This window comes from Solanum verrucosum, unplaced genomic scaffold, assembly GCF_900185275.1.
Source record: "Solanum verrucosum unplaced genomic scaffold, falcon-dt-bn FXZP01000062.1, whole genome shotgun sequence".
In the NCBI taxonomy this organism is placed as follows: domain Eukaryota; kingdom Viridiplantae; phylum Streptophyta; class Magnoliopsida; order Solanales; family Solanaceae; genus Solanum; species Solanum verrucosum.
Window position 1 is genome coordinate 3,626,083 of NW_026020477.1, and position 27,072 is coordinate 3,653,154.

Sequence of the window (27,072 nt, forward strand, 5' to 3'; positions counted from 1 at the left end):
GCTAATTTATTAATTCCTTTGGCCTCCTCTTTCTCATAAGACTGATAAACTTCCTCATTCATGTGGCCATGATCACTAAAATCACATCATTTGCACCCATCACATACATGTTTACCTAGCTATTACTGTCTCAATCAGGTGTGTCATTTTCTCTTTCTTTGGCTACTTCCTGATCGAAGTACTACCCACTACTTCAACATCCTGATTGTATTTTTAGTATCTTCAATTACCTTGGGTACTATTATTGTTCTAAATTTAAATTTTGTTAGTTGTTCCCACACATTGCAGGTCCTTTTACTCTCCTCCTCCTTCCGTGTTCCCATTATCCTAGGTTCCATAACCCTATATAACTAGTTGCAAAGAATAAAAGTAAGCAATAAAAAGTGTTTTGAGTGTTGCGCACAATCTCTTGTTCGTGCGGAAGTAATTTCTATGAAAAAAAATAGTAAAAAATGTCTTGGAGTAGTTTGTAACCCTTATTCTCTATTTGAAAAGTCATCATGTATTCATAGCGATAACCCACTTATTCCAGTTGAATTCAACCTTCACTTTGTTAAAATAAATTTACTAGTGTACCCATCGGCAAAGTAGGAGGTTTGCACGCCCATCGCTGGGCTATGATGATTGCTTTCCGCATCCATCATACCATTTTTCATTCTCTGAAATGAGTTCTTCAACAGGCTGCGTTCCTCGCACCGCAAACCACCCTTTTTAGCCCATCTTGGCTTCAGTTCAATTCGGGATGCTCCTTCTTTTGGGTCAATTCTTGGCCTGAAATTTGTCAAATCCTATCTATGTATTGGCTCATCACAACAATTATATGTTGCCATCTTATTTGAAACTAATGAGAAAAGAAAGGGAAGAACAAGTTGTGCTTAAGAAAAATGTAAAACGCAGATTCAAATACTGATGATCACATGTCTTCAGGTAAAATACAACTGTACAGGAGCAGCATGTTTTTCAGCAGTAAATCCTGCTGCTCACAAACAATCATCCACTTAAAGAGTTTCATCAAATATTACGACAAAATATATGAACATGGCAAAATGCATACATGCCAGAATATCTGTGTATTTTTTTCATACGTTGGGCAGCTTGTCTTCACCAACTAGCCATCTCGTTAGTTGGCTGGGATCAGTAGCCAGTGCCTTACACGACTTGGGGAAAATCCCAAGATCTGCACCAATTTGATCATACGCCTTGAAAGCAGATTCCATCTCTGCTTCAATAGCTACATCGTCCATGGCATCAGCTGAGCCTTTCAGGAGAAGCTCTGTGTAATACTTCTCATTCTCAGAATCATGTTCAAAAGGTTCCATTGCAGGGCCCTGCTTGTTAACACAATATCATCTGAGTAAGGCAAATCCAAAGACACTCACTTTTCTGTTACATAAAAACATGTACTTAAAAACAATGCCGCATATCATGAAAGAATATTGCTCATTGCTGCCGAAAGACAATTTTTTTAAATGGATCTGGGCCTAATGTTCCCTCAAAGCCGTAAGCTTGTTATTGAAATTTGCAATAACTTAATTTTCAGCCTCATGCTTAGGTGAGTCCTAAATATGATTGGAAGTGCTCCAACATGATAAGCATCTAATCTAGTTTATTTTGAGAGAAACGGAAACACTTGAGCGACTGAACCAGCAAAACATTTCCACGCACCCGAATATAGCAAAGCATGACTGCAGACAAAAGTTGCACATATCTGTACCTGGATAAGTTCTGCATAATGTCGGTAGATTTCACTGCTTTCATCTTGATCACCAAGCAATGTACCACCATACCAGCCATTAGCTTCATTTGTTGCCGTCATTGTAAGGTATCTAGAAGAGAATTAAAGCAGAGAGGGAGTGTGAACTGAACCGAAAGAGTGCTACAACAGGGAAAGCATTTTGTATATACAGTCCCTTGAAAGGAACCAAAACAGACGTATTGATCAGTTCCTTATGAGTGGCCACATGAAGGAAAAATAAGGAATACTACCAGCTCCCTTTTCTTTGACCAAGGCAGAATAAACTCGAACCTTCAAATTCAGCCAATTCCAGCTCAAAAATGTTAAGGTCACACTAAACCTGGAGTGTGGGACCCCCTGAGGGTAATAAGGTCATAAGGTGTTTGAATGAACTAGGATGGAGTCTAGTGTTTTAGACTTAAGGATGGAAGGCCAAAACAATAAAGGAAAAGAAGGCAAGAAGAAATGTGAGAGGGAGCTCACCATAGGGCTCGCATCGCGATCAAACCCCAAGTGCGAGGGGACCTGGAAGTCATGCACGGCAGTGAAGCCCGACACTATTGAATTTATTTTTAAAACTACAGCTCTCCAGAGAAGTTAAAGATAATGCTGAGGGAAGTTACAGAGTGGGCCAATTAAGACTCACCACTGAACCCCTAGACCTTTCAATTGTCAATATTATTTCTTCTATAAATAAGGTAAGCTTTGAAGGTGACTCCTCTTGTATACTAGATGTAATGCACTAGTGTTGACTAGTAAAATGAAAACATCAAACAGTAATTCAGTTCAGTTTTTCTACAACATATTAGAATAAATAGTTAACCACCTAAAGGAATAGTGGAAAATGAGGCCTCGGACACAACTTTAGACATTTAAACAATGATGTTAGCTTAGTAACTTTTTCCTCTTGTATTTTTCCAATTGCACTTTAGGAAACAAACAAACTGCATAAGAAGTTATATTTCCAGCATAAGCTAGTTAAACATCCAAAATAAACTTTATATTACCCAAATGACCAGTATTAATGTCACCTCCAAGCTATTGCAGCATCATCAATTAAAAGGCGGTCTAATCAACTTTGGTAAAATGGTAAAACTATAATTTGCCATGGCGTTACACATACAGCTAATGATGAACCGTAGAGTTGATCATATTTCACTCTGTTATGAATAATAAATTCATTAAAAAAAGCTTGTAAACTTCTGCACCCTAATCAAGTATTTTTCTAACACATGCTTTTGCATCAAGTATCTTGGGTCTATTATTCAAGGAAATAGACCTTAGATAGGAGATTGGAGGACACAAATAAAGATAGAAGGTTAGTAAGTAGTAGAATGTTGGTGCGCTTCCCTTTCTATACTAATAGTCATAGTATTTCTCCTGTTTTCTTGTCCATCAATTTCTATTACTATCTACTGTCTCTATTACTCCGATTATAGCACTTTTGAGGTGCAGTTACTGTTCCATTTTTCAGAATGCTTTGTGATACTTTCTATAGTATTTTGCCATATCCCTCCACTTCAGTTATGTCTTTTTCAATCTGCTTTTCCTTGAGTCAGGTGTCTATCGAAAACAACCTCTCTACCTCCCAAGATAGGGGTAAGGTCTGCATACACTCTACCCTCCCCAGACACCAGTTGCGGGATTTCACTGGGTATGTTGTTGTTGTTGTTTGTGCAACGAGAAAAGGGGAATGAAAAAACACAATGGATAAGGGAACACATGAAAAGTTTATGAGGGAAAAATACCTTTCAAAGATATCTTCTTGATTCAAATCAGGAACACCAGAAATCCAGGTAAGGTCACCAAGACCATCTACTTCATTCTCACCATTTGAAGCCCCATTAAGAACTGCATGTGAAGACAACTTGGATGCAGAATTACTATCATCATACTTCCTCTGTCCAAAAAGCCAATTTGGGCTCCTAAGTTGTATTTCACTGTAACAAAACCTCAAAATTATCAGCTATTGCAAAATTTACACAACTAATAAAAGAATCAATATACTTAAGACAAAATAAAAAATAAACTGGTTTATCAAAATACATGAAAACAATCTTTAAAATCTCAAAGAAAAAAGGCAAGAATGACTTCGAGACTCAAACTTACGTTTTAAATTACTCAGTGAAGATGGAGATGTTTGAGAACCTATAAACTTGATTTACTCTTAGAATAGTGTTTTTTAAATTTTTTTAGTCGTAAGTGCTCTTTTACTTGGGTTTGATGCACTCGAGCTGAGGGTCTTCCGGAAACAACCTCTCTATCTCCACAAGGTAGTGGTAAGGTCTATGTACACTCTACCCTCCCAAGACCCCACCTAGTGGTAAGGTCTGTACCTTAGAGACCTTCCTGTGCCTGGCCCAAAAGATGGCTTTGGGGTTTAAAAAAACCCTCCATAGTTGTTGGGTATACTTGCAGTGTGGAACATATGGTTCACTGTCTCTAGTGCCTCCCCACAAAGGAAACAACTAAAGCATAATGTTAGCCCTCTTTTCATCAAGTTATCTCAAGTCAAAGCAGCCTTTGGCCAATAGCCATTTGAAACATGAGATTTTATGAAGTATTCTGCTTCTCCATATTTGTTTCCATGGACAACTGTGTGTTGGTGTGTTTGTCTGATTCATCAAAACCTATAGGCTGAGTTAACTTTGAATTCCCCTTTGCCATTTCTCTTCCACCACATAACATCTTCCCCTGTTTGTAGCCCATTAAAAGCTTCCACAATGTTGAAAAATTCCGTCACTCTTGCGATTTCCCGGTCATTGAATTGTCTTCTGAAATTGAAGCTCCACCCCTGATTTGTCCATAACCCTGCTCTAGTATTTGCTCTCCCAGAACTATATTGTGTATGACAGGGAAAAGCACTTCCAGGTTTCCCTTTTCATGCAACTCATCTTTCATCCCACATGCCTTTTATTGATCTCCACAAACTTACTACATAAGGTGTAGCCACTTGTTTGGTTATCCACATATCTTCACCTTCATATTTTGCACTTATTACCCTTTTGCATAACATTTGATTATCATTGGCAAACTTCCACAACCACTTCATTCTGAGAGCTTCACTCTGCACCTTTAGGTTCTACCCACTGCCTTCTTGCCAGTTATCACTACTTTCCACTTCACCAGATGGAAGCCTTTCCTCTCCGTGTTGCCATGCCATAGGAGCTTTCTCTTGATACTATCCAGTCTCTTGATGACTCCTGCTGGTATTGAGAACAGAGTCATCATGTAAGTTGGCAAGGCATTTGACACTACATTGATGAGAGTCAGTTTGCTGCCGAAGGACAAATATAGTTTTCCATCTAGCCAATTTCTTTTCACACTTCTCCAGCACACCATTCCATATATCAACATTGTTGGATTTTCCACCTAGAGGCATGCCCAAGTAAGTTGTTGGCAGAGTACCAATTTCCCCACTAAGGATTGCTGCTAGGCAGTTCATATTTGTGACTTCATTGATTGGATACACTAAGCTCTTCCTTGAGTTGATATGCAATCTTGACATTCCTTCAAACAGAATCAGTATTACCCTCATATATTTTAGTTGTTGTTCCTCAGCATCACAAAAAAATAGGGTATCATCTGCATACTGTAGGTGTGTTACCTCCAAATTGTCACCACCTTCTCAGGCAACATCAAAACCTTTCAACCACGCTTTGTTGTTTCTTGTTTTGATCATATACTACTCAACCCCTCCATAGTGATTAAAAACGAAAAAAGTGACAAAGGGTCACCTTGCCTAAGACCTCACTGAGTATTGGAAAAATCTTGCATGGCTCCATTAATATGCACGGAAAATTTGACAGTTGAAATACAATACTTTATCCATCTCAACCATTTCTACACGAAACCATTCTTTCCAACATCTACAGTAGATACCTCCAGTTGACATGATCATATGCTTTCCCTATGTCCACCTTGCATAGTATACCAGACTTCTTCTGTTTGATTCTGGAATCTACAACTTCATTAGCAATCAACACAACATCCATGATCTGTCTAACCTTTAATAAATGTGATCTGCTGGGAATCAACCAATTTACCAATCACTGCTTTCAACCTCTCAGTCAGTACTTTGGAGAGTAGTTTGTACACGCTAACTATCAGGCCTATAGGCCTGAAATCCCTTAGCTCCTTTGTTATTTGGTATGAGTGCAATGAATGTTGCATTAAAGCTTTTGTCAAAAACTTCTTGTTCATGGAAGTTTTGGAAAAGAATCCATTATGTCTCGTTTTTAACAATTTCCCAACACTTGATGAAGAACCCCATAGTGAATCTATCAGGACTAGGTGCCTTATCCACCGCACACATCTTCAAACATCTCAACAATTCACTTTCTTCAAAGTTGGCTGGTAAAGCTTCCTTTCCCTCCTTTGTTATGACTGGACATTGGACATCTTGAAAAGTAGGCCTCCATTGAGCAGGTTAAGACTTTTAGTGTACAATGTTTTTTTTATAGAAATCAATGATTTCCCCTTCAATTTTGTGTGGCTCTTGAGTGATTTCTCCCTATACCATGAGCTGATCTATGTTATATTATATCTTCTAAGTTCTATGTGCATTTGCTATTATGTGGAAAAAAAAAATTGTGTTCTTGTCACCTTTTCTTTTTCCATTCGTCATGTAATCTCCTTCTTTCTCAGGGCTCAAACACGTAGAAGTATCTTCTATATCCATTTGAATAAGAGTTAGTCCTCCAAATATTTTTAACAGGGATTAGTTTTATTAGCTTCAATGGTTTTAAGAGAATATTGAACAACCTCTACGCCTTAAAACAATAAGTAGGCATTGTTGTAGCAAGTATCTCCCAGACTATGGAAACCAACAACATTACAAACTTTGGCAACTAATGCTTATTAAAACTAATAATGCTTGAAATTCCTATAAAGAGTACACATTGAACATTTCAACAAAAAAGTTTTTAAGTAAAAATAAGTATCACATTAATCTTTTTAGCAGAAATATTACATTATATGGAAGTAACCAACTAATGGAAAGGTGTCAGTTCAAGGAGTGAGTGAGACAAAATAAAAATTGAAGCATGTTAATTGATAACCATGTAAGTTTGAATAAGAAATTAAGAGAATTGTTCATTTCAAGCCTAATGCAAAAATATTTAACAACATTGTATGTTCCTCTCGTGACTGACTATACAAATTATTTACTAATAGTACAGCTAAAATTTGAAGGAAGAGAAACAGAAAAAGAAAAAGAAGAAAGATAAACAAACTAAGGAGGCAGACACAGCAAGGACAAAAAGAAAAAGGTACAACTCATTTCTTTGTTTTTACCATGTCAGCCTAATCCATCAACTCAAAGAAGAGAAATGAGATAAAAATAAATCAACAATCGACTCAGAAGGCATCTCAGCATTTAAGACTCAGAATTTTTTCAATGTAATGAGTATGAAAGAGAGAACAAAGTTAAATGCTGTTGCCACTTTGCATTTCCGGACACATTATTGACAGTGTCATGCTAGTTATAACTCAAGATTTATGGGGCAAACCTTTGATGTACAAAGATAGAAATTGTTGTTATAACTCTCAGAGCATGTAAATAAAAACTACAGAAGACTAAAAAGTTGAAAATGAAACGTCAAACTAAATTATATGTCACACTACGGTTAACACTTACGCAGCATCAGGTGCCACTCCAGAATTCCCTGATTTTTGGTCTGTTTCACTACAGAGCCGTACATTCTTAATATGACAGCATGTTTTTTCAAGCAACTTGTCAAATGATGTCAACTTCATGCGCAAGAAATCCTCCCTGCAAGCTGGAACAGGGGCTAGTGTGGTTCTTTGTCCAACAGCTGTGGCATCAAATGACAAACTGTGCCATGAATTAAGACAACATCTATTAGTGAGCAGACAAGCATATGTCAGAAGAGAAATTTCTAGTTGAAAATTTCCTTATTTACAAATACATAGTCAACAAAACCGGGGCTTGAAATCCACTTCAGAAAAATTCTTCTTATTCAAGAAACCCATTCACTTTTCTCAAAAAAGACCAGCAAATTAGTAGCTTGACAGGAAAAGGAGTCCATGTGTGCAGCCAAGGATCCTCGTCCTTTTTACTTCCACAAAGGTTACTAATTTGAATGCAGCATCTAGGTAGTCACAGCTCATCATGCTCTTAGCGCGACAAAAGGAAGACATATTTTTTGTTATATTACTCCTCCATCCCAATTTAAGTATCCTAGTCTGATTGGCAAGAGCATTAAGTTGCGAATTTCAAGTTTTATTTTATTGAAATTCCAATTTGTCCATGGAGAAAATTGCCTCTTGATAAAGTTGAAAGTTTTTTATTGAAAAAGGGAGAAAAAGTACCTTTTTCAATGGTAGGATATTAAAAAACACTTAATAGTCTAGTTAAAAAGAATTCCTTTATCAAACGGACAAAACTTTCGTACACCCAAAATAAAAAAGAAAGAAGGATAAACAGGAAAAGAGGAATATACTTGATAGAGGAAATTCAAACTCCCCCCAAAATATGGTTTTGATTTGACCTCTACCCAAAAGTAACCATGTGAAATGCTCTTCGGACAACAATTTTTATAGACAGTATCTGCCATAGATATTTTTTGAAGTAATAAAATTTGCAATAAAGTACCCATAATCTGGGATGAGATCGTCTCCTATGCCAGATACATGAAGATAATAGTCAGAATCTAGCTCCCAAAGTGCAGGTTTCCCTTCCTGAGGTTGGAAATATCCCAAGAATCTGGAAATGAAAAAAAGAAAAGAAAAAGAGTGACACAATAGTTAAGCATCAAAATTTTCCACCAAAAAGCAACAGAAACCCATATATCGAGAACTCCACACTTCAGATTGGGAAATTCTTAACCACCTAGATGCATGCATCATAACAAGGAAAATTACATGGAAGTTAAAAGTTTAGGGGATGAACATACAAGTTAATTGCATCTTGCTTTTCGCCATCTGTATATGCATTGCTGTAATATCGCTTGATAGACTTGAGGAATTCCCTCGATTGAGTTGTAGCTTTCCACTTGCCCTGCCTCTCTGGAAACACCTAGTTTAACCAAAAGAAATATCAACAATATGAATAATTACTAGGAATCAACATTTATTCAAAACATTAAGAGATATTGGTTTATTAGTAATTAGTCAGACAGTAAAATCAGTCAACATACGGTGTTGTGAGCAGCAGAGCCACCATATTGTTGAGCAAGAGCATCGCCCATACCCTGGTACATATCCATGAGAGCAGCAGCAATGCTACTGTCAGCATCCACTTTAGGTCTATCAGTCAAGCCCATAGCATGGAGTTGGCGACCTAAAGCTTCAAGACCATAAGCATATTGGGCGACATTTGTTCGGTCCAAGCAATCAATGCAGTTGGTCCGCAGCACTCCACTTTGAAACTTCGGTGCTGCATTCTCATCATTATCTTTGCCAATTTGTAGACTATTATCAGCCTCTCTTTCTTGTTTGATCAGCGAATTCAGGATTTCATTGTTGCTTCCAATTCTTGAGAGCTCTCCTGAATTTGCCCTCAAATCTCTAAGAGAAGAATCCCTGCTCGAAACACCATGAATCAGTTATAGCTATATCTAGTCAGAAATGAACTGTGCATCAATGCAGTAAATATTCCACGATCCAGACAAAATTCACAGCGATAAACTCTCCTTAGAAACTCGTTCACTCTAAAAGAAATAGTACCTAATAGGAGATCTGAATGTTACATGGAGAGTAAGAAATATATCGGCCACAAGGCCCACTACAGAGTAGCACCATCATCTTGTGACTAAGGGCAGATATGTATTTAACAGCAAATAATGTGGAACGATCATAGAAAGGCTGAGACTAGAATAATGATAATAAACTTGTATCTGTCGGGGTGTCAACTACTTCAAAGTCGAGCAACTATACTTGAATACCATTTTACAAAGGTCCTCACTCTTAAAAGTCCAAGTGACAGAATAATGTTAGAATTGTCTATTGAAAAGTATATTACTCCCGTCATCCCAATTTATATGATGCACTTTCCTTTTAAGTATGTTCCAAAAAGAATGATAGCTTTCTATATTTAGAAACACTCTCAAAAGTCCAAGTGACAGAAAAATGTTAGAATTGTCTATTGAAAAGTATATTACTCCCGTCATCCCAATTTATATGATGCACTTTCCTTTTAAGTATGTTCCAAAAAGAATGATATATTTCTATATTTAGAAACAATATACTTTAAACTTCTCATTTTATCCATAAAATGGGATGATTTATAGCCACACAAATATCTCTCTCTTGTTTTAGAGTACAAGTTTCAAAAGTCTCTCAATTTCATAAACCTTGTGCACAGTCAAAATGCATCATAAAAATAGGGATGGGGGAATTTTATTTTTTTAACTTGGTACTTTGTATTATATCACAAAACAGTACATGGCTGTACTGAAACAATTATATACAAGTGTACTCCTGATTTCACTTCTCTATGTCTAAATTGAGTCTAGCACATCAATAATAGAGACAGTGTCATTTGAGTATAACTGGTTACACCAAAAAACTAAAAGTAAAATGCAGTTTAGTTTAACTTTTTGCACATTGTTCTCCATGCTCTCAAAACATCTTCAGTTCCTGTATTTCCAAACAGCACCACCAGATAGCCCCTGGGATAATTCTTCATCTACCTTTGTCCTTAGCATGTACACCTGCTTCCTCCCAGCATAGTAATGCCTCAGCCACCTTCCTGAGCATTGTCCAGGAGATGCCTTTGAGACTAGGAATACTCTCCACAGATGATGGTATACTTGCAATGTAAAATAGATGGTTAACAGTCTCAGATGTTTACCACCAAGTAAACACCTGGAACACAAGGTTATCCCCCTCTTCATAACATTGTCCTGTGTAAAGGATTGCTTCCTTAGCCATTAACCAGACAAAACAGGAAACTTTGTGAGGAATTCTGGTTTTCCATATTTGATTTGAGGGCCATCTTGAGCCCTGTTGATCTGTCTGATCCGTCAAATTGTAGGTTTCGTTGACTTTGAACACTCCTCTGTCATATCTTGTCCATCTTAATTTATACTCTCCAGTCTGTAGGCCAGTGAAGTGTCCAGTGTTGAAAAATCAGCATCTCTCATTCTTTCCCAATCATTAAGCTGCCTTCTGAAAGTGAAATTCCATCCTTGTGGTGCCCATAAATCTCTTATAGTGCTTTGTTGAAGCATGATTAGGTTGTAGATGTCTGGAAAGAGATCTTCCATGCTACCTTTCTCATGCCAAATGCCCTTCAAAAATCTGGTCTTGCTCCCATCCATTACTTTTGCCTTGAGTTTGAGTTACTTCTTACTTCATTCCACAAGCTTTTGATGGACCTCCAAAGGCTAACCGCTAACCCCATAAGGAGTTGTTACTTCTTTAGTTATCCAGTTGTCCTTTTCATCATATTTAGCTCCAATTACTTTCCTCCATAGCATTTGGTTTCTGTTTGGATACTTCCACAATCATTCCATACGAAGAGTCTTGCTTTGGAATTTCAGATTCTTTATTCCCAGCTCTCCATTTTTCTTGCTTGTCATGATTTCCTCCCATTTAACCAGATGGAAGCTTTTATTCTCTTTATTGTCCTGCCACAAATTTCCTCCCTTTTGATGACCCCTGCTGGGATGGGAAACAGGGACATCATATAGGTTGGCAAAGCATGAGTTTATAAGGGTCACCCCCCTTAGATAAGTACCAAGTCTTCCACTTGGCCAATTTCTTCTCACACTTCTCAATCACACTATTCCATGTCTATGGACTTGGATTTGTCCCCCAAAGGCCTTCCAAGGTCATATAATCTATGAAAAGAGTATGACTCTTATCTTTCTTTTTACCATGGTATCCGTACTAGCTTGCGTGCACGGCTAATTCCATGGGGTACCTGCTACCTCCCACCCGTATAGGTATCGGGTAACTTTTTCCACCAAGTCTTGACAGATGGGAAGAAATCATATAGTAATTTATGCGTCCATTGGGATTTGAACCGAAGACCTTATAGTTCTCAACCCACTTTATTGACCACTAGATCACACCCTTCGGTGCATGACTCTCTTTTTAGTTAGAGTTCTAAAAGTTTCATGAGGTCTAACTTATTCAAAACTCACTATCATATAAATAAAACCCTCTTATACTTTAATTTGGAAACTTAACAATGAGTTGACTTGATCAACAACCTTTCTAAAATAGACATCTCTTATTTTTCTCTAATTCATCCTTTTCTTGTCCTTTCTACCCCCCCCCCCCCCTCCCCCCTTCCCATCTTTTCTCCCTTCTCTTCTGGTGCTACATCTTATCTTATATAGATCTAAAACTCCATTCAGCTATATTGTTTAAATGATAAGTTGATGCTTTAAAACCTCAATAGGTACTTACCTTCAGCAAATAAATAGCTATCACTAGACACGTTTTGAGAGGACGAAAGAAGGAACAGACATTTACTCCTCTTTGATACAGACTGGTTCAAATATAGAGAGGTAATCCAATTTCAATATTACATTCCTTTCCCATCAATTGGTACTCTTCTCTTTTGAAGCACTCTGAGGAGCAACAGTAGTGAAACAGACAAATGAGAGAGAGAGAGAGAGAGAGAGAGAGAGAGAGAGATAAGAAAAAGACTGGGGAAACTAGTATACTAGCATCAACATCCTTATCGTCATCTTCATGGAAAGGCAGTAAACACTTAATAAAGGTAAGAAAGAGAGACCAAAGAACAAAATGAGTAGCGTGGAATAGAGAGAGAATTGAGTTACGTGATGTATAACTAATTAGCATCACCTTAGCCTTTGCAAGTTAAACCATCAAGTTCAGTAAACAACAAATTTCGACTCAAAGTAACTCATTGCATGCCTAGTAAATATGATCTAAGTTGCTTGGACTTGGGTGCGGGTGTCCGGTACGGGTGCGGATCTAGAGGTAGGATCCTTCCTAATCTAATTTTATGGATCCATGTATTGATACGGGTGCGGGGATTCGCCTAAAAATAATTAAAATATATTAAACTAGGGTTATAAAACCTAAATTATGCGATATTATGTGGAGAACTTGAGGAGAATCCTGGAAGGAGATTAAAGGAAAATGAGTGACATAGAAATTTTTATATAAAAGGTATTCCATTTTCTTCAATTTCACCTTAGTTTTTGTATTGATTACAAAAATCATTAAAACTATCCGGACTTTTCCCATCGATTTTGGTCAAAGTACCCAAAACTGGTTGACCAAATCGGACACGGATCCCACACCCATGGGTGCAGCACCAAAAGTGGAGAGTCCGAGCAACTTAGATTATGATACTCGATTGTTCCAACACATCTCAATAGATGCATATCATACCTCGTTGTGCTTGTACGGCTGAGTTGTGTAGTCCGCCTCTTAACAACCACTGGCTTTCCACTGTAGTAAAACCCAGTTAAATCAAGAGCTTCACTCGCCACACCACCCAAAACGGCTAATACATTTGCAGACTTGCTTAACACAGGGAAAAAAAAGGAAAAATTAGCAAAAAGGACTAAAAAGATTAATTTATTAGGATAATCAGGGGAAAATAATCTAACACCTTTTTGCGAACTTGTGAAAATCCCAATGTATGAATTTTAGGTGATTTTCTTCAGAAAGTATCTGATTTAGGTACCCAACTGCATTTGCAAACTCACGCCTCAACATCATTTCTCGTGGCCTTTTCTCAACTGTCTGCAGTCATTGAATTCATAAAGGACAGAATCAAAAATAAAATAAAATTGAAAGGCAAATATTGAATGCTGAAATTCAAAGACCAGAACCATTAGAAGTAAATAGTGCCCAAGAGGTGGACAAACTAAAGTTCTGATCAACTTTAGAGCAAACACAATGTAAATTTTCAGGAGGCCACCAGATTCATTTTTGCACAAACCTTGATCAGATTAAGTATGATTATTGGGTTTCCATATCTTCTTGCAAGATCTTCAAAATGCAGTCTGGTTGCTTCATAAGTAGGATCATATCTTTGTACTTGGGTCAGAAATGAGACAAGCAAGCTCATTCCAGTCAGAATGAGAGTATAAATGACTCCACCTTCAAAATTTTCTAGTAATAATCAGGTCGAAGAATTTAGTTGCTCTTACAGATTATATCTGGTTTTGGGCTGAATCTTGAAGCTTCTTGTGACCAGAAAAGAGGAATTGAGCCCCTCATTTGAACAACAGAGCTCATTTTTCCTTTGCATGAGCCAGCTTCTTCGTCAAGCACAATTTGTTCAGTTTCAACATCATTTGCCACTCTTCCATGATCATTAACTCCCCTTTTCAAGTAACTGCAGCATGAATATTCACTGGTAAGACTTTCACGACAGATACTGAAGTTACTCACGAAAGATCACAGAAGTACCAATTCGCATATCGACAGGAAAATTCAGTTATTCAGCTTTCTTACTTGAGAACAATAGAAGCGTGATGGTTTTCTAGTAAGGCAAAGCTTATTCAAAGAAGTATCCATTAAAAATTGACTAGTTTTCCATACTCCCATAACACTCTTAGGACAGACCCTAGATAGATACCACAGACTACTAAAAACTTATCTTTAACATTTTAACAACCAGTCAACTACAAACCTCTTAGCATATGTAGCCAATCTCGGTCAGCCAATAAAATCATGAAAACATGAACCATTTAGAAACAAGAAAGAACAAAGATACAGCAGTGTTATATTTTTTTTGAAACTAATACAGCAGTGTTATTTAGGATTAATAAGAAACAAGACTGCACATCTGCAATTCCCTCTGCACAGACTTCTTTATCCGTAAAGGAGTTGCTGTCTAGAGATCACAATTTCAGTTTGGAACTATGAAAAATCATTGAAACATCCACTGTCTCTTTCCTTCAAGGTTTCCCTGGGGTCCACATAATGCAGTTTGGGTGTATGACCAATCACCCCAATGCAAGCATGTATAGAGAATGTGAACCCATTGAAAGCAAAAGTAGAGAGAAGCATGTGCCAAAAGTACTGGTAACTGGCAGTCTAGTAGATAAGGATTGACAGACTTGACATTCAGCCTCACAAAAGAAATTTGTCAGTGAACTTTCTACCCCTCTTCTGGAGATTGTCTCGAGTCAAAATAGCCTCAAGCACTGCAGTCACGACAGAGAATTCAACTCCAGGAAGATCCTTATGGTTCCAGATAGATTTCCAAGTAAAAGATGACAGAAGGGCCCTCTCCTGGTATTTCGTCTACCCATTCCATTAAGATTCATTTTGTTTTCCAATACAAAAGAGTCTAATGATACATGCAATGAAAGACTAAATTAGATGGATTGCATTACCTAGAATGGGAGCTCAGGCTACAGAAACAGGAAGAAGATTAACAATTGAATTCACAACAGTGTCATTGGACCTGCAATGTTCATCTTTATATTCTAGAGAATGCTAAGAGCGTACTTCTGCAGTAAAATAACAATGTATGATGTGGACTAGGCAACTTTAATCCCCAAAAAGTACAGAATCTACCAAGGTTTCTTGGCTTGGAAGTATGGAACTAGATGATTCAATTCAGCTGACCCCTACTGAGCACTGCCCATGCCAATTATATCATCTACATCATGAAGTAAATACATAGACCCACAGCAGAGTGCCAATAGAATATAGTGTTCAGTTACACCATTAATCATACGGACCTGCAAATCAGGTCTGGGATCTTTCCCCATCACTTTCCTTCTTTATTCTTTATCACCTGATCTTTCTTCTCGTTGTTGAATCTCTCTTTGATTATGCTGATTTCTCTCAGTGAAATTTGACACGTTGCACTAAGTTACTTACGGATGTATGCATGCGGTCTGGGAGCACTTTGGATTGAACACCGATCCGAACAAGTAGGGTCATAGTTCAACATTTAAGAAGAAAGATTATTTCCTTTATCTTATCTGTTATCTCATGTAGTAATAATCTTTTTCAATTTTAGAATAATTGTGATAAACTCTCACAATGAAATTGATGATTGACCATTCCATAGTCTCAAATAACACAGGAAATCCAATAACGCTTCACAAAAGTTCCCCTCTAGATATCGAATGCACAGAATGATCCAAGCAAGTAATTGATAGGTTATAAGATCAAATATAAGTATCATTATACACTCATAGACATAAAAAGAGAAACTGAAAAGAGAAGCTAATACCAAAACTAAAGCATTGACGATGTCAAATTTTGAACCCCAAGAAAAATAAACCTGCAATTTAACAGTGTCCACCTTGCTGAAAAGTGATGTTTCCTATAACTTGACATCAAAAACTCTTATCCTAACTACACTTGCCATTATCAAAAAAAAAAAAAAGAAACTCTTATCCGAACTAATACATAGAACAAATATCGTGTGCAAGTTACTTATTAAACCAAGAAAGAAGAGTAATTAGCTCAGGTCTTAAGCCATCCTACAATTTGATGCAACACGATTTAAGCCACTCTGCACATAAGATCCTAAAATCAGTCTTCTAGAGTCTAGACACGTAAAACTTGTCAGCTCATAAGCACATCTTATTTATGTTCTTTCAAACATTAGCAGCATATATTAGGTTAATACTCCCTCCGTCCCGCTTTATGCGACACGATTCGGAGTATGAGGGCCAAACTATCTGATTTTCAGTGTGAATTCGAACACAGGACAAGAGGGAGTTGCTCGGATGGTAAGCGCCCCTCACTTCCAACCCTAAGGTTGTGAGTTCGAGTCACCAAGGGAGCAAAAAGGTGGGAGCTCCTAGGGAGGGGTTAAAAAGAAAAATTCAAACACAGGATTTTCAAGTGTTTTGAAATAAAAAGTTACATATTTAGGTCGCAGGTTCAAGCCCCACACCATGCAAAGCGAAGCCCGGTATTTAAGTGGAGAAGGGTAGAGGGGCGGGCCCATTATCCACCGAGTTTAGAAGGCTGTGATTGGTCCAAAGGGCGGGTCACAGACGGATTTCTCGGTTATCAAAAAAAAAAAAAAAAGTTACATATTTAGGAACTTCATAAAATGTAATATGAGTTACAATAGTTGACAATTCAAAATATTTAAAGTACATATGAAAAAATCGCAGTCCTAGAAAAACTCTTTTGACTGTCCAAACAGTAATTGTGTCATATAAAGTGGGGCAAGGGGAACAATAAGTTTCAAGCAACTTGCAGTAGGAAAACCCAATAGAAACTGAAAGATAAATAGAAAAGTAAGCAAATTGACCTTGTTCACGTAATTTCTCCACAGACAGGTTATTGTCTTCTGTTTCAGTTTTCTTCTACCAATGTGGAGAAAAGATAAGTTTATTTTTTACAACTTCTTAGTTTGTGCAGTAGGTCAATTTAAGAAAGCTGGCAAACAAAAGAAAAGCTCTGGCAAATTACGAAAGGAAATAAAACATGAAAAGGCCACTTTGCATACCGTGTTCCTGCAAAATGCCGAGAACGCCTAGAAATCAGAGAAACACTGAAGTCTTTTCCAAATATTGATAGCCTAGTCTGCAACCATTAAGCAAAAGATAGATATTAGGTGCCCAGGCAATTTATCATCAACTGATCTGCAATACTCTGGTCGAATGGATATATTACAACAACAAGCCCAGTCCCAATGTAATCCCTCAAGTGGGTCTGGGGAGGGTAGAGTGTACACAGACCTTACCCCAACCTTTGAGAAGGTAGAGAGGATGTTTTCGAAAGACCATCGGCTGAACAAACAGAAACAACCAGATAATAAGATACCGAGGAGAAACAACAAGTAAATATAGAAATCTACAAAATGAAGACAAAGAAAGGATACTTAACTCTAAACTCGGGGAAAGGGAACGAAAATATGCCCAACTATTAACTAATCTTCTACTCCAATCCTCGACCTCCACACCCTCCTATCAAGGGCCATGTCCTTGATGAGCTGAAATATCCCACCTGACCAACTCACTCCAATACTTCTTAGGCCTACCTCTACCCCTCCTCAAGCCTACTATGGTCAACCTCTCACATCTCCTAACCGAAGCAAATGCACCTCTCCTCTTCACATGCCCAAACCATCTCAACCTCACTTCTTGCATCTTATTTTCCATGGGAGTCACTCCTACCATCCTGAATATTTTCATTCCTAATTTTATCTCTTCTAGTATGTCTACACATCCACCTTAGCATCCTCATCTCTGCCACTAACATCTTTTGGACATGAGTGTTCTTGGTCGGCCAGCACTCCACTTATATAACATAGTCGGTCTCTAACCACCACTCGATACAACAACATGCCTAGTGTAGTCCCACAAGTGGTGTATGGAGAGTGTAGAACATACGCAGACCTTACCCCTAAGTTTGTGAGGTGGAGATGTTTCTAATGGACCCTCAGCTCAAAAGGAAAGCTTTCGAAGCAGGATTGCAAGAAAAATATGACAGCAAAATAGTATGGTACAAATGCAACAAAAAATAGCAATACACATCAAAAAGTAAGAGACAATGTGACTATTAAATAATACTCCTAATAATGAGAGGCAACTAGCCCCCTACCTCTCCCACATAAAGTGCGAAAACCTAAATTGCTCGGACTCTTCACTTCTACTGACGCACCCGTGTCGACACGACATGGGTGTGGTTGTGGGATCTGTACCCAATCTGGTAAACCTGTTTTGGGTACTTTGGCTGAATTCGATCGGAAAATTGTGGACAGATTCAATAATTTTTGTGATCAAAACAAAAACTAAAGTGAAATTGAAGAAAATGAAATACCTTGTAAATATAAATTTCTTTTTTTTTGAAATTGGTAATTTGGTGTATTTCTATCAATAATTAAGATAATTCAGTACATTGATTGTACTTGCACTATATTTACATCAAAAGACTCTTAAGAAACTGGAGTTATTCTAGTCTTCTATAGGGAGCTTAATACATCTAGAATTTCCACAGTTTCTACCGAGTGAGACTGTCTACACCAAAAACTGAAGAGCAAAATACAATTCATCTTGATCTATTGGATAGAGTTGCTCCTATTTTCAAAACATCTAGAATTCCTCTCTTTCCATATTGTCCACCATATACAAGCTGGAACCATTCTCCATCTTCCTCTATCTCTGACCTCCAAACCTGCTTCTTCCCAACATGCTATAATTTCAGAAATCTTTCCAGGCATTGTCCATATGATACTTCTGAGTGCCAGGAACATCCTCCATACTTGACCAGTTATTTTGGGACAGATAGTAATCCCTCTTTTCATCAAGTTATCTTGAGTAAGAACTACTTCTCTTGCCAAAAGCCAGACAAAACATGAAACCTTATATGGTATCTTAGCCTTCCAAATGTGCTTCCAAGGCCATCCTACCATTTGATGATTGGTTTGGTTCATATGTTTGTAAGCTGCATTCACTTTGTAAGCACCACCGTTGTGTCCATTCCACCATAATCTGTCAGCCCCTTCTTGTAAACCTCCAAAAGTTCCCAGCAGATTGAAGAAAGCAATCACCCTATTCACCTCCCAGTCATTAGGCATTCTTCTGAAGGTAATATCCCAACCTTGGTTTGACCACTGTTCTTCCACTATATTATTTAAGTCAAAAATAAAAAGTCAAACTGAAATGACTTTTAAGTCAAAAAATAAAAAGTAGCGGGAGACCTACTTTTAGTTTTTGACTTATTTTAAGTCATTTTTGACCTTGCCAAACACTTCCTAACTTATTTTAGGTCATTTTTGATTTATTTTAAGTTATTTTTTATATTTGCCAAACACTTTCAGAAGTCAAAACCGACTTAAAGTAGGTTTGACCAACTTTTAAGTCAATCCAAACACCCTTGAAGTACAAGATAGTAGATATCAGGGAATTTCTCCTGTAAACTTTCAGTCCCTAGCAGTACATCCTTCCAGAAAACAGTTTACTACCATCTGCAACTTAAATGGTGCTTCTGTTTTTCAGCAAAGGCCATAAGAACCTGATAGATCTCCATAAGCTAACCCCATAAGGAGTGTTAATCTCCTTTGTCATCCATTTGTTTTCTTCCTCATACTTGGTCTTGATAGCCCTTACCCATAACATTTGGTCTTCTTGTGTGTATCTCCAAAGCCATTTTATTTTTAAAGCCTTATTCTGAAACTTCAGATCCTTGAGTCTCAGTCCCCCCTTCTTCTTACTCATTGTTTTAAAGCCTTCCATTTCACCAAGTAGAAACCTTTCTTCTCCTTATTTCCTTGCCACAAGAAGGATCTTCTAATGTTGTGAAGTATTTTAATAACACTTGTTGGGATTGGAAATAAGGACATCACGTAAGAGGGGAGGGCATCTAACACAGAGTTGCTGAGTATGACTCTTCCACCTAGTGACAAGTATTGAGACTTCCATCTACAAAGTTTCTTCTCGCACTTTTCAATGACACCATTCCAAATTTCATTAGACTTTGTGAATTAGCCCCTAAAGGCATACCAAGATATACAGATGGCAAGGACCCTACTACTCCTCCCAATATTGAGGCCAGGAACTCCATATCATTGACTTCGTTAATAGGATACAATGAGCTTTTCCTCCAGTTAATATGCATACCAAACACACATTCAAATACCACCAAAATCATCCTCAGATACTTCAATTGATCCACATTTGCATCGCAAAAAATCAGAGTGTCATCTGCATACTGTAAGTGTGTAATCTCCATGCTACTAGTGTCCCTCCTTTCCATTTCAAAGCCGTTAATCCAGCCAATGTGCTTTGCTTTTTTCACCATATTGCTTAAACCTTCCATTGCCAAAAAGAACAAAAAGGGGGACAAGGGATCACCTTGTCTTAACCCTCTTTGAGCTTTGAAAAATCCAAGAGGAGAGCCATTGATCAGAATGGACAAGCATACTGTGGAAATACAATGCCTGATCCAATTGATCCATTTGACTCCAAAGCCCATCCTCTTCAGGATATCCAATAAGAACCCCCAGTTGACATGATCATATGCTTTTTCTATATCAAGCTTGCAAAGAATACCAGGTTTGTTCTGTTTGATTCTAGAATCTACAACTTCAATAGCCACCTAGATAGCATCCATAATTTGTCTCCCCTTGATAAAAGCCATTTGCTGGGAATTTATCAATTTTGCCATCACCTTTTTCAATCTCTCAGTTAGTACCTTAGAAAACAGTTTATACATACTGCCTATCAGACTAATAGGCCTGAAGTCTCTCAATTCCTTAGCTCCTTTCTTCTATGGGATTAGAGCTATAAACGTTGCATTAAAGCTCTTTTCAAATATCTCCCGTTCATGAAAATTTATAAATGCATATTGTCACTCCCTTTCCTTTTATCTCTTTCCAGGATTATCCTATTCATATTTAGGTTTTATCTCTATTATTTTTAGCCGAATCCCCTGTATCCATAGATGGATCCATATCCTTGAATCTTAAAATTTAGATCATGGAGAATCCGACCTCTAAATCCGCACCCGTATCACACACCCGCACTCAAGTGCGAGCAACTTAGGTGAAAAAACTCGGCTACCTACTAACCTTCTACCATAATCAATGACCTCCATATTTTCTTATTTAGGGTCATGCCCTCAGTAAACTAGAGTTGTGTCATGTCTTATCTAATCAACTCCCCCTAGTTCTTTGTTGGCCTACCTCTACCTCTCCTCACTCCTGGTATAGTCAACCTCTCACACCTCTTTACCAGCACATCTGTGCACCTCCTCTTCACATGTTTGAACAACCTCAGTCTAGAGTTGTGTCATGTCTTATCTAATCACTTCCCCCTAGTTCTTTGTTGGCCTACCTCTACCTCTCCTCACTCCTGGTATAGTCAACCTCTCACACCTCTTTACTAGCACATCTATGCACCTCCTCTTCACATGTTTTTTTTTTTTTTTCGATAAAGCCTCCTCTTCACATGTTTGAACAACCTCAGTCTCACTTTTCTCATCTTGTCTGCATAGAAGCCCCTCTTAACTTGTGCCAAATAACTTCATTCCTAATCATCTCTCCTAGGAGTGAGGAGAGGTAGAGGTAGGCCAACAAACATGTGAAGAGGAGGTGCACAAGATGAGAAAAGTGATGTAACGTAGAGGTAGGCCAACAACCTCAGTCTCACTTTTCTCTCTACGTTACATCACTTCACTTCCACCTCCGCCTCATACGTTACATCACTGAACTTACACTAAGTATTCAAAATTAGTCCTGCTTAACCTAAAACATTTAAACTCTAGAGCATGTCTCCAAACTTCACTCCTATTGTTAACAGCACTACGCATCTCATTAATCAATACTATATCATATGTGAATAACATACACCACTGCACTTCCCCTTGAATATGCCTTGTCAATTCGTCCAACACTAAGGAGAATAGGAATGGGCTAAAGGCTGACCACTATGCAATCTCATCATGACAGGGAAGTATTCTAAGTCACCTCCCACTATCCTACCAGGTTTTGGCTCCATCGTACATGTCCTTAATTGCCAAAACGTAAGCCACAGATACACCTCTAGACTCCAAACATCTCCAATAAACCTCTTTAGGGACTTTTTCAAAAGCCTTTCAAGGTCGATGAACACCACGTGTAAGTCTTTTTTCTATCCCTATACTGCTCCAACAATCTTATTAAAGATGAATGACTCATGTAGTTGATAACACCGACATGAATCCAAAATGGTTCTCTAAGATAGACATACCTCTCCTCATCCTCATTTTTACCGCCCTCTCCCTAACTTTCACAGCATGGTTTAGTAGCTTGATACCCATATAGTTGTTGCAATTCTGAATATCACTCTTGTTCTTGAACTATTGTAGTCCACCTCCATACTTCTAGCATTTTAACCGTCCTAAATACGACATTAAACAACCTAGACACTCTATACTTGTCTCGCCTACTAGGATCTTGTCTAGCCTGATTGTTCTTCCCCTCCTCATCTTACAAATAATTCCCTCAACCTCTGCAGGTTTTATGCACCGACAATACCCAAAATCTCTCTGACTGTTTGAATATTGTAACTCCCCAACACGTTACCCATGTCCCCTTCTTTATTTAAGAGCTTCTAGAAATACGTTTGTCATATGTCTTTTTTTTTTTTATAATGACGTTTGTCATATGTCTAATGTGTGCATCTTCTACCAAACACTTCACCATTCTCATCCTTATGCTCTTCACTTGGTCCATAAGTGTGAAGAGAGCAAGTATATAGTCATTTTCAAAGAACCACTCAAGTCAACTGGTCAAAACCTCATTTCAATAACCACACTGATTTGGACCTAATATTCCTGAGTTGTTTCTTCAAAGAGTCTTTATAAGGGAAATGGATTTGTCTCATGATTATGTCCTTGTCATAAAGACTAGTTAAAATGGAGTAAACACAATTTATACATCTAAACTCATTTATGTTGACATGAAAACACATTCATCTGTATTCATACACAAATTTTAAGTACATATACAACTTAATATTTTAAGTGTAAAAGAAAAAAGTTATCCTATGGGTATGAATCTTCCATACTAATTCTTTTATACTTTCTTTTTCTATATTTCGATAAAGAAAGAATGCACAGTATTTGTAAAATTTAATTGGGATGCGAGGGGGAGGGGGGGGGGGGGGGAGTACTTCCTTTGATATTCCTAATCTTCCAAAACCTACCATAAATTGAATCTACTTCAAATCATCCCAGGTTTGTCAAGATTAAAGTCCACAGAAATTTGAGATTCAAATATAATCACCGTCTATTTTTATATGATAGTAGTTAGTGAGGATTACACAAGCTGACTCATATCAATGTAATTTTATTTTATTATCATCACCAGCTTGCGCACCTCGACTAATTCTTTCTATTTCCCAACAACACAAGTACCAGGTAACTCACTCAGGTACCATTCCAAGTAACTCTATCCACCAGGCTTCGATTGGGATTTAAACTTGAGACCTCATGGTTCTCAACCTACTTCAGTGACCACTAGGCCACACTATTAGGTACAACCTGTGTCCCAGTCATTATAATCAGTTATCTCCAAATTAGATGAAAGGAAAAATATTAGTAAATTTTTCTATAATATAATCTTTGATTCTCATTTCCAACTGAGTCGCCTTTCCTATCATATACCGATGTCTCCTTGAACATACATCATTTCACCTTCAGGTTAATCAGGAAGCTCCAACCACCTGGTAGTAGCTTCCCACTATCAACTAATGCGAAGCAGCTTTTATCCACGTATATTTTACGAGATAAATAAAAAGACAAAATATGCTAATTTTCCCTTTAAAAATGGCCAAATTATGTGCTCTACAAACAAGAAACTGCAGCAAGATCTCATATAAAAATTATATAAAAAAAAATTGATGCAGCAACAAGCGGAAGCTTAGAGCTATTTTAAAATTGAGCACTGAATCCAAAGTGCTTATAATCAGAGGTATAAGTATGGCTATTGTAAGCTTGAGAAATTAAATTCAATATGCTTGTAACTAGGCGTATCAGCAGATAAAAACAACATACGTAGTGGAAAAGTAAGTCTTAATGTTTTCCCCCCAATATTGGTCTAGTGGTGAGAGCGCAACATGTGATGTGTGGTTAGGTGCACGTGACGTGTTCAAACGCTACCTCAGACAAAAGCCTAGTATTAAGTGGAGATAGAAGAGAAGCAGACCATTATCTACCGAATAAAAAACCATGCATCATCGGCCCTCGAGGGTTCTCGGTTATCAAAAAATTGTAATGGAAAGTAAGCAAGCACCTGCTTAAAGTGCCCATGAACTAAAGCAATTGTCCACATTGTGTTCTTGCATCTTGATCGAATTGTATGTGTTAGATAACTATTCCAGACAAAAATATTGTCATACGGCATCCCATCCTCACCCATAGACAAGACATTGTTCTGCAAGCTTCGCATTATAGGATAGGTGTAACTGTAGAAAAAATCTTTTGTCAAGTCGACACTGGATAAAAGCTTCTTGTACCTGCAATTGTTGAAAATTAGTCAGCCAAGAAACAATCCAAGGGCCAAAATTTTGTTCATTAAATCAAACAGAGGGCACAAAATTTGAGCAAATAAACATAAACAAAATTCAAGTTGAGTGAAAATAAATCCAAACAAAGCAATGATGATTTCTTCAATATCCGTACCAGACATAAAGTAGTCATCTTAAAAGACTAAACTAGGAAAAGATACCAAATAGAAATATGAACATCTTAAAAAGGAAACAGAAATAAGAAATGACCAGTTAATTACTTTCTCCTCACAAACTTACATGATACTGTTTCTATCTAGGGCACTCCAAAAATTTAACACTATTTAATCAATAATACTATTCTATACAATTTTTTTAATTTTCTTTTGAGAAAGCAAAGGAGTATTTACAACTTCCAAATATTCAAATTCATTTTACTAATGAAATTCCTTTTCAAACTAACTTTCCAATTTACTATTTTAATGTTTTTCTTCCATTACCACAAATATAAAACTAACATCTTAAACTCGGTGTTGATCAAGCACCTTCATGTGGGATACAACAGTGGCATACGGCTTAGCCATCATTTTAAGGAAAATTTATCTCTAAAAGGAACACAGCAATGGATATTTTCTTGACCTAGCAGACTTGGTGCTTATTCTTGAACTTATTTGTAGTACTGTAAATTATGCTATAATAAGTGAAGGATAGTTTTGATAGCTAACGAGGGTAAAAGATTAACAACACAAGGTAAACTTTTTGAAGAACTGATCCTGCAAGCATAATATGGACTGCATGGAAGTAACCAATCATAGATTTTTTAGGTAAACTTGAGGCTATGCAACCCCAGATGCTCTGGGGTTAAATTTGAGGCTGTGCACAGTATAAAGTACACGTGTTTATATTTTTTTGACATTTTTGTGCAGGATGAACAATGTAATGATGATACTATGATGGACTTCATGGATTCCTTAAAGAGCATGGTCCTCTTTGTACGTTTTTGCACCTTCTTGGTGCTATATAGCAAATAAAATTATCACAATTGAAACCCAAAGAGATATGTTGCGGATGGATTTGAAATGCCCCGTAAATCAAAATATCCAAGAAAAGAATAGAACCTTAATGCAACCCCTCCAAGTATACTTAAAAAAGCTTCAAGATTTACTATTAAGCAATTAAAAGAAAGAAGCTTGTATCACTAGAGCAAAAGACATATTAACAGCATGCAGCAAAAGCTTCTTATTCCAAAGATTCGACCAAATAAACCACTTACCTTAACTCAGTTTTCGAATGAGCAACATCAGTTTGGACCGACACATGAGGTATTGTAATAATTTGGCTCTCATCTATACTATATATGGCATGACCACATATAGATCCAATTTGGCGCCTTTTTGTCACTAATACAAGATAATATGACTCCAAGAACTTAATGCAGCCTAAACAAATCCATTAACAGATACAAAAAGTTAGCCCACAAATTCTAGTAGAAACTATAACAGCAAGACAGTTCAAACAAACACTAACCAGCAATGCCATAAACTTTAGCCACAAAATTCAAGCCCCCAGTAGCTCTATTTCCTTCAGCAATTCGTTGAAGTAAGCTTTTTACTTCCTGAGGAGGATACACTACTGGGTCTTCACTAATGTTAAGATCTGAAGGTTCCATTCTATCAATCTTTAGCACTCTGAAGAACTGCTTATTCCTATCACTCCCTATTAAATAAAACCTCTGCAAACACCAAAAAGGCAATCAATCAAAAAATAGTACCAGTTGGGTTTTTCATTGGAACTATAAATAAAATTTTAAAAACCATGAATTGGGGATTCCACAGAGAATTGGGTTTTCACAAAACAATAAAAAGTAAGGCAAATGAAGTGAAATTGTAACGTACTGCCCGTGTTTCGTAGAGGCGAAACTTTTCGAGGGAATAAGAAAGAGGGTTGAACTCAGACGGATCATTAGAGGGGTGGACTTTTTGGGGTAGCTTCGATGAATTTGACTTCATATTCTCGGGTTTCGCCATGGGAAAGATGAAGAAACAATGGAAACAGGGTTCAATTTCTTCAAAGCAAGTAGTTTCGTTCACAGTTTTGGGCTTCCTTTGGATCAATCATCTTCTGGGATTTGATGAACAAGGAGAGACTACAATTCAACCCAATTCTCCCTGCTTTCTTCGTCACTTTTATTTTTCATTTCTTACCAAAAAAATAAAAAATAAAATAAGTTGCCCCTTCAGAAAAAAGGAGATAAAAATACACAAGGGTGAAACTTTGGGGGGTTGTTTTATTTTGATCCATATGGTTATTACTTATAAGAGTTGTTTGGTTTGAATATAAGTTATGCTGAGATTAGTTATTGTCACGATCCAAGATAGTCCTTAGGTGTAACATGGCGTATGAGACTCCGTAAGGACTCATACAAGCCACTTAGCATTTTTCATCCAAGATAATAGAAATTTAAGAGAT

The 27,072-nt window shown here is 37.4% G+C and overlaps 1 protein-coding gene across 2 annotated transcripts; it reads right to left on the reverse strand.

The window, feature by feature from the left end:
• Positions 1 to 875: 875 nt before the first annotated feature.
• On the reverse strand, positions 876 to 26,782 carry LOC125809226 (phosphatidylinositol-3-phosphatase SAC1). 2 transcript variants are annotated; one of them, XM_049488884.1, is made up of 16 exons: positions 26,499 to 26,782; positions 26,131 to 26,335; positions 25,877 to 26,042; positions 24,390 to 24,612; positions 17,121 to 17,197; positions 13,840 to 14,027; positions 13,629 to 13,726; positions 13,296 to 13,429; positions 13,073 to 13,207; positions 8,896 to 9,280; positions 8,653 to 8,774; positions 8,356 to 8,462; positions 7,374 to 7,569; positions 3,484 to 3,675; positions 1,715 to 1,826; positions 876 to 1,328 (listed from the first exon to the last, which is right to left on the reverse strand). In XM_049488884.1, the coding sequence occupies exons 1-16, from the start codon at positions 26,628 to 26,630 to the stop codon at positions 1,080 to 1,082; spliced, it is 2,721 nt and encodes a 906-aa protein (XP_049344841.1). In that variant the 5' UTR covers positions 26,631 to 26,782; the 3' UTR covers positions 876 to 1,079. The 2 variants fall into 2 exon arrangements, with proteins under 2 accessions (XP_049344841.1, XP_049344840.1); XM_049488883.1 differs by having other exon boundaries at positions 7,374 to 7,571; positions 8,352 to 8,462.
• Between the last annotated feature and the right edge of the window lie 290 nt (positions 26,783 to 27,072).

Bases quoted from the DNA above. Each gene is read 5' to 3' on its own strand.
- LOC125809226 (XM_049488883.1), bottom strand. From the start codon at position 26,630: ATGGCGAAACCCGAGAATATGAAGTCAAATTCATCGAAGCTACCCCAA. The intron at 13,208-13,295 runs GTGTTAGATTAT...CCCTGTGTTAAG, and splicing joins TTTCACAAGTTCGCAAAAAG to CAAGTCTGCAAATGTATTAG. The intron at 1,329-1,714 runs GTACAGATATGT...GTTAACAAGCAG, and splicing joins ATTATGCAGAACTTATCCAG to GGCCCTGCAATGGAACCTTT.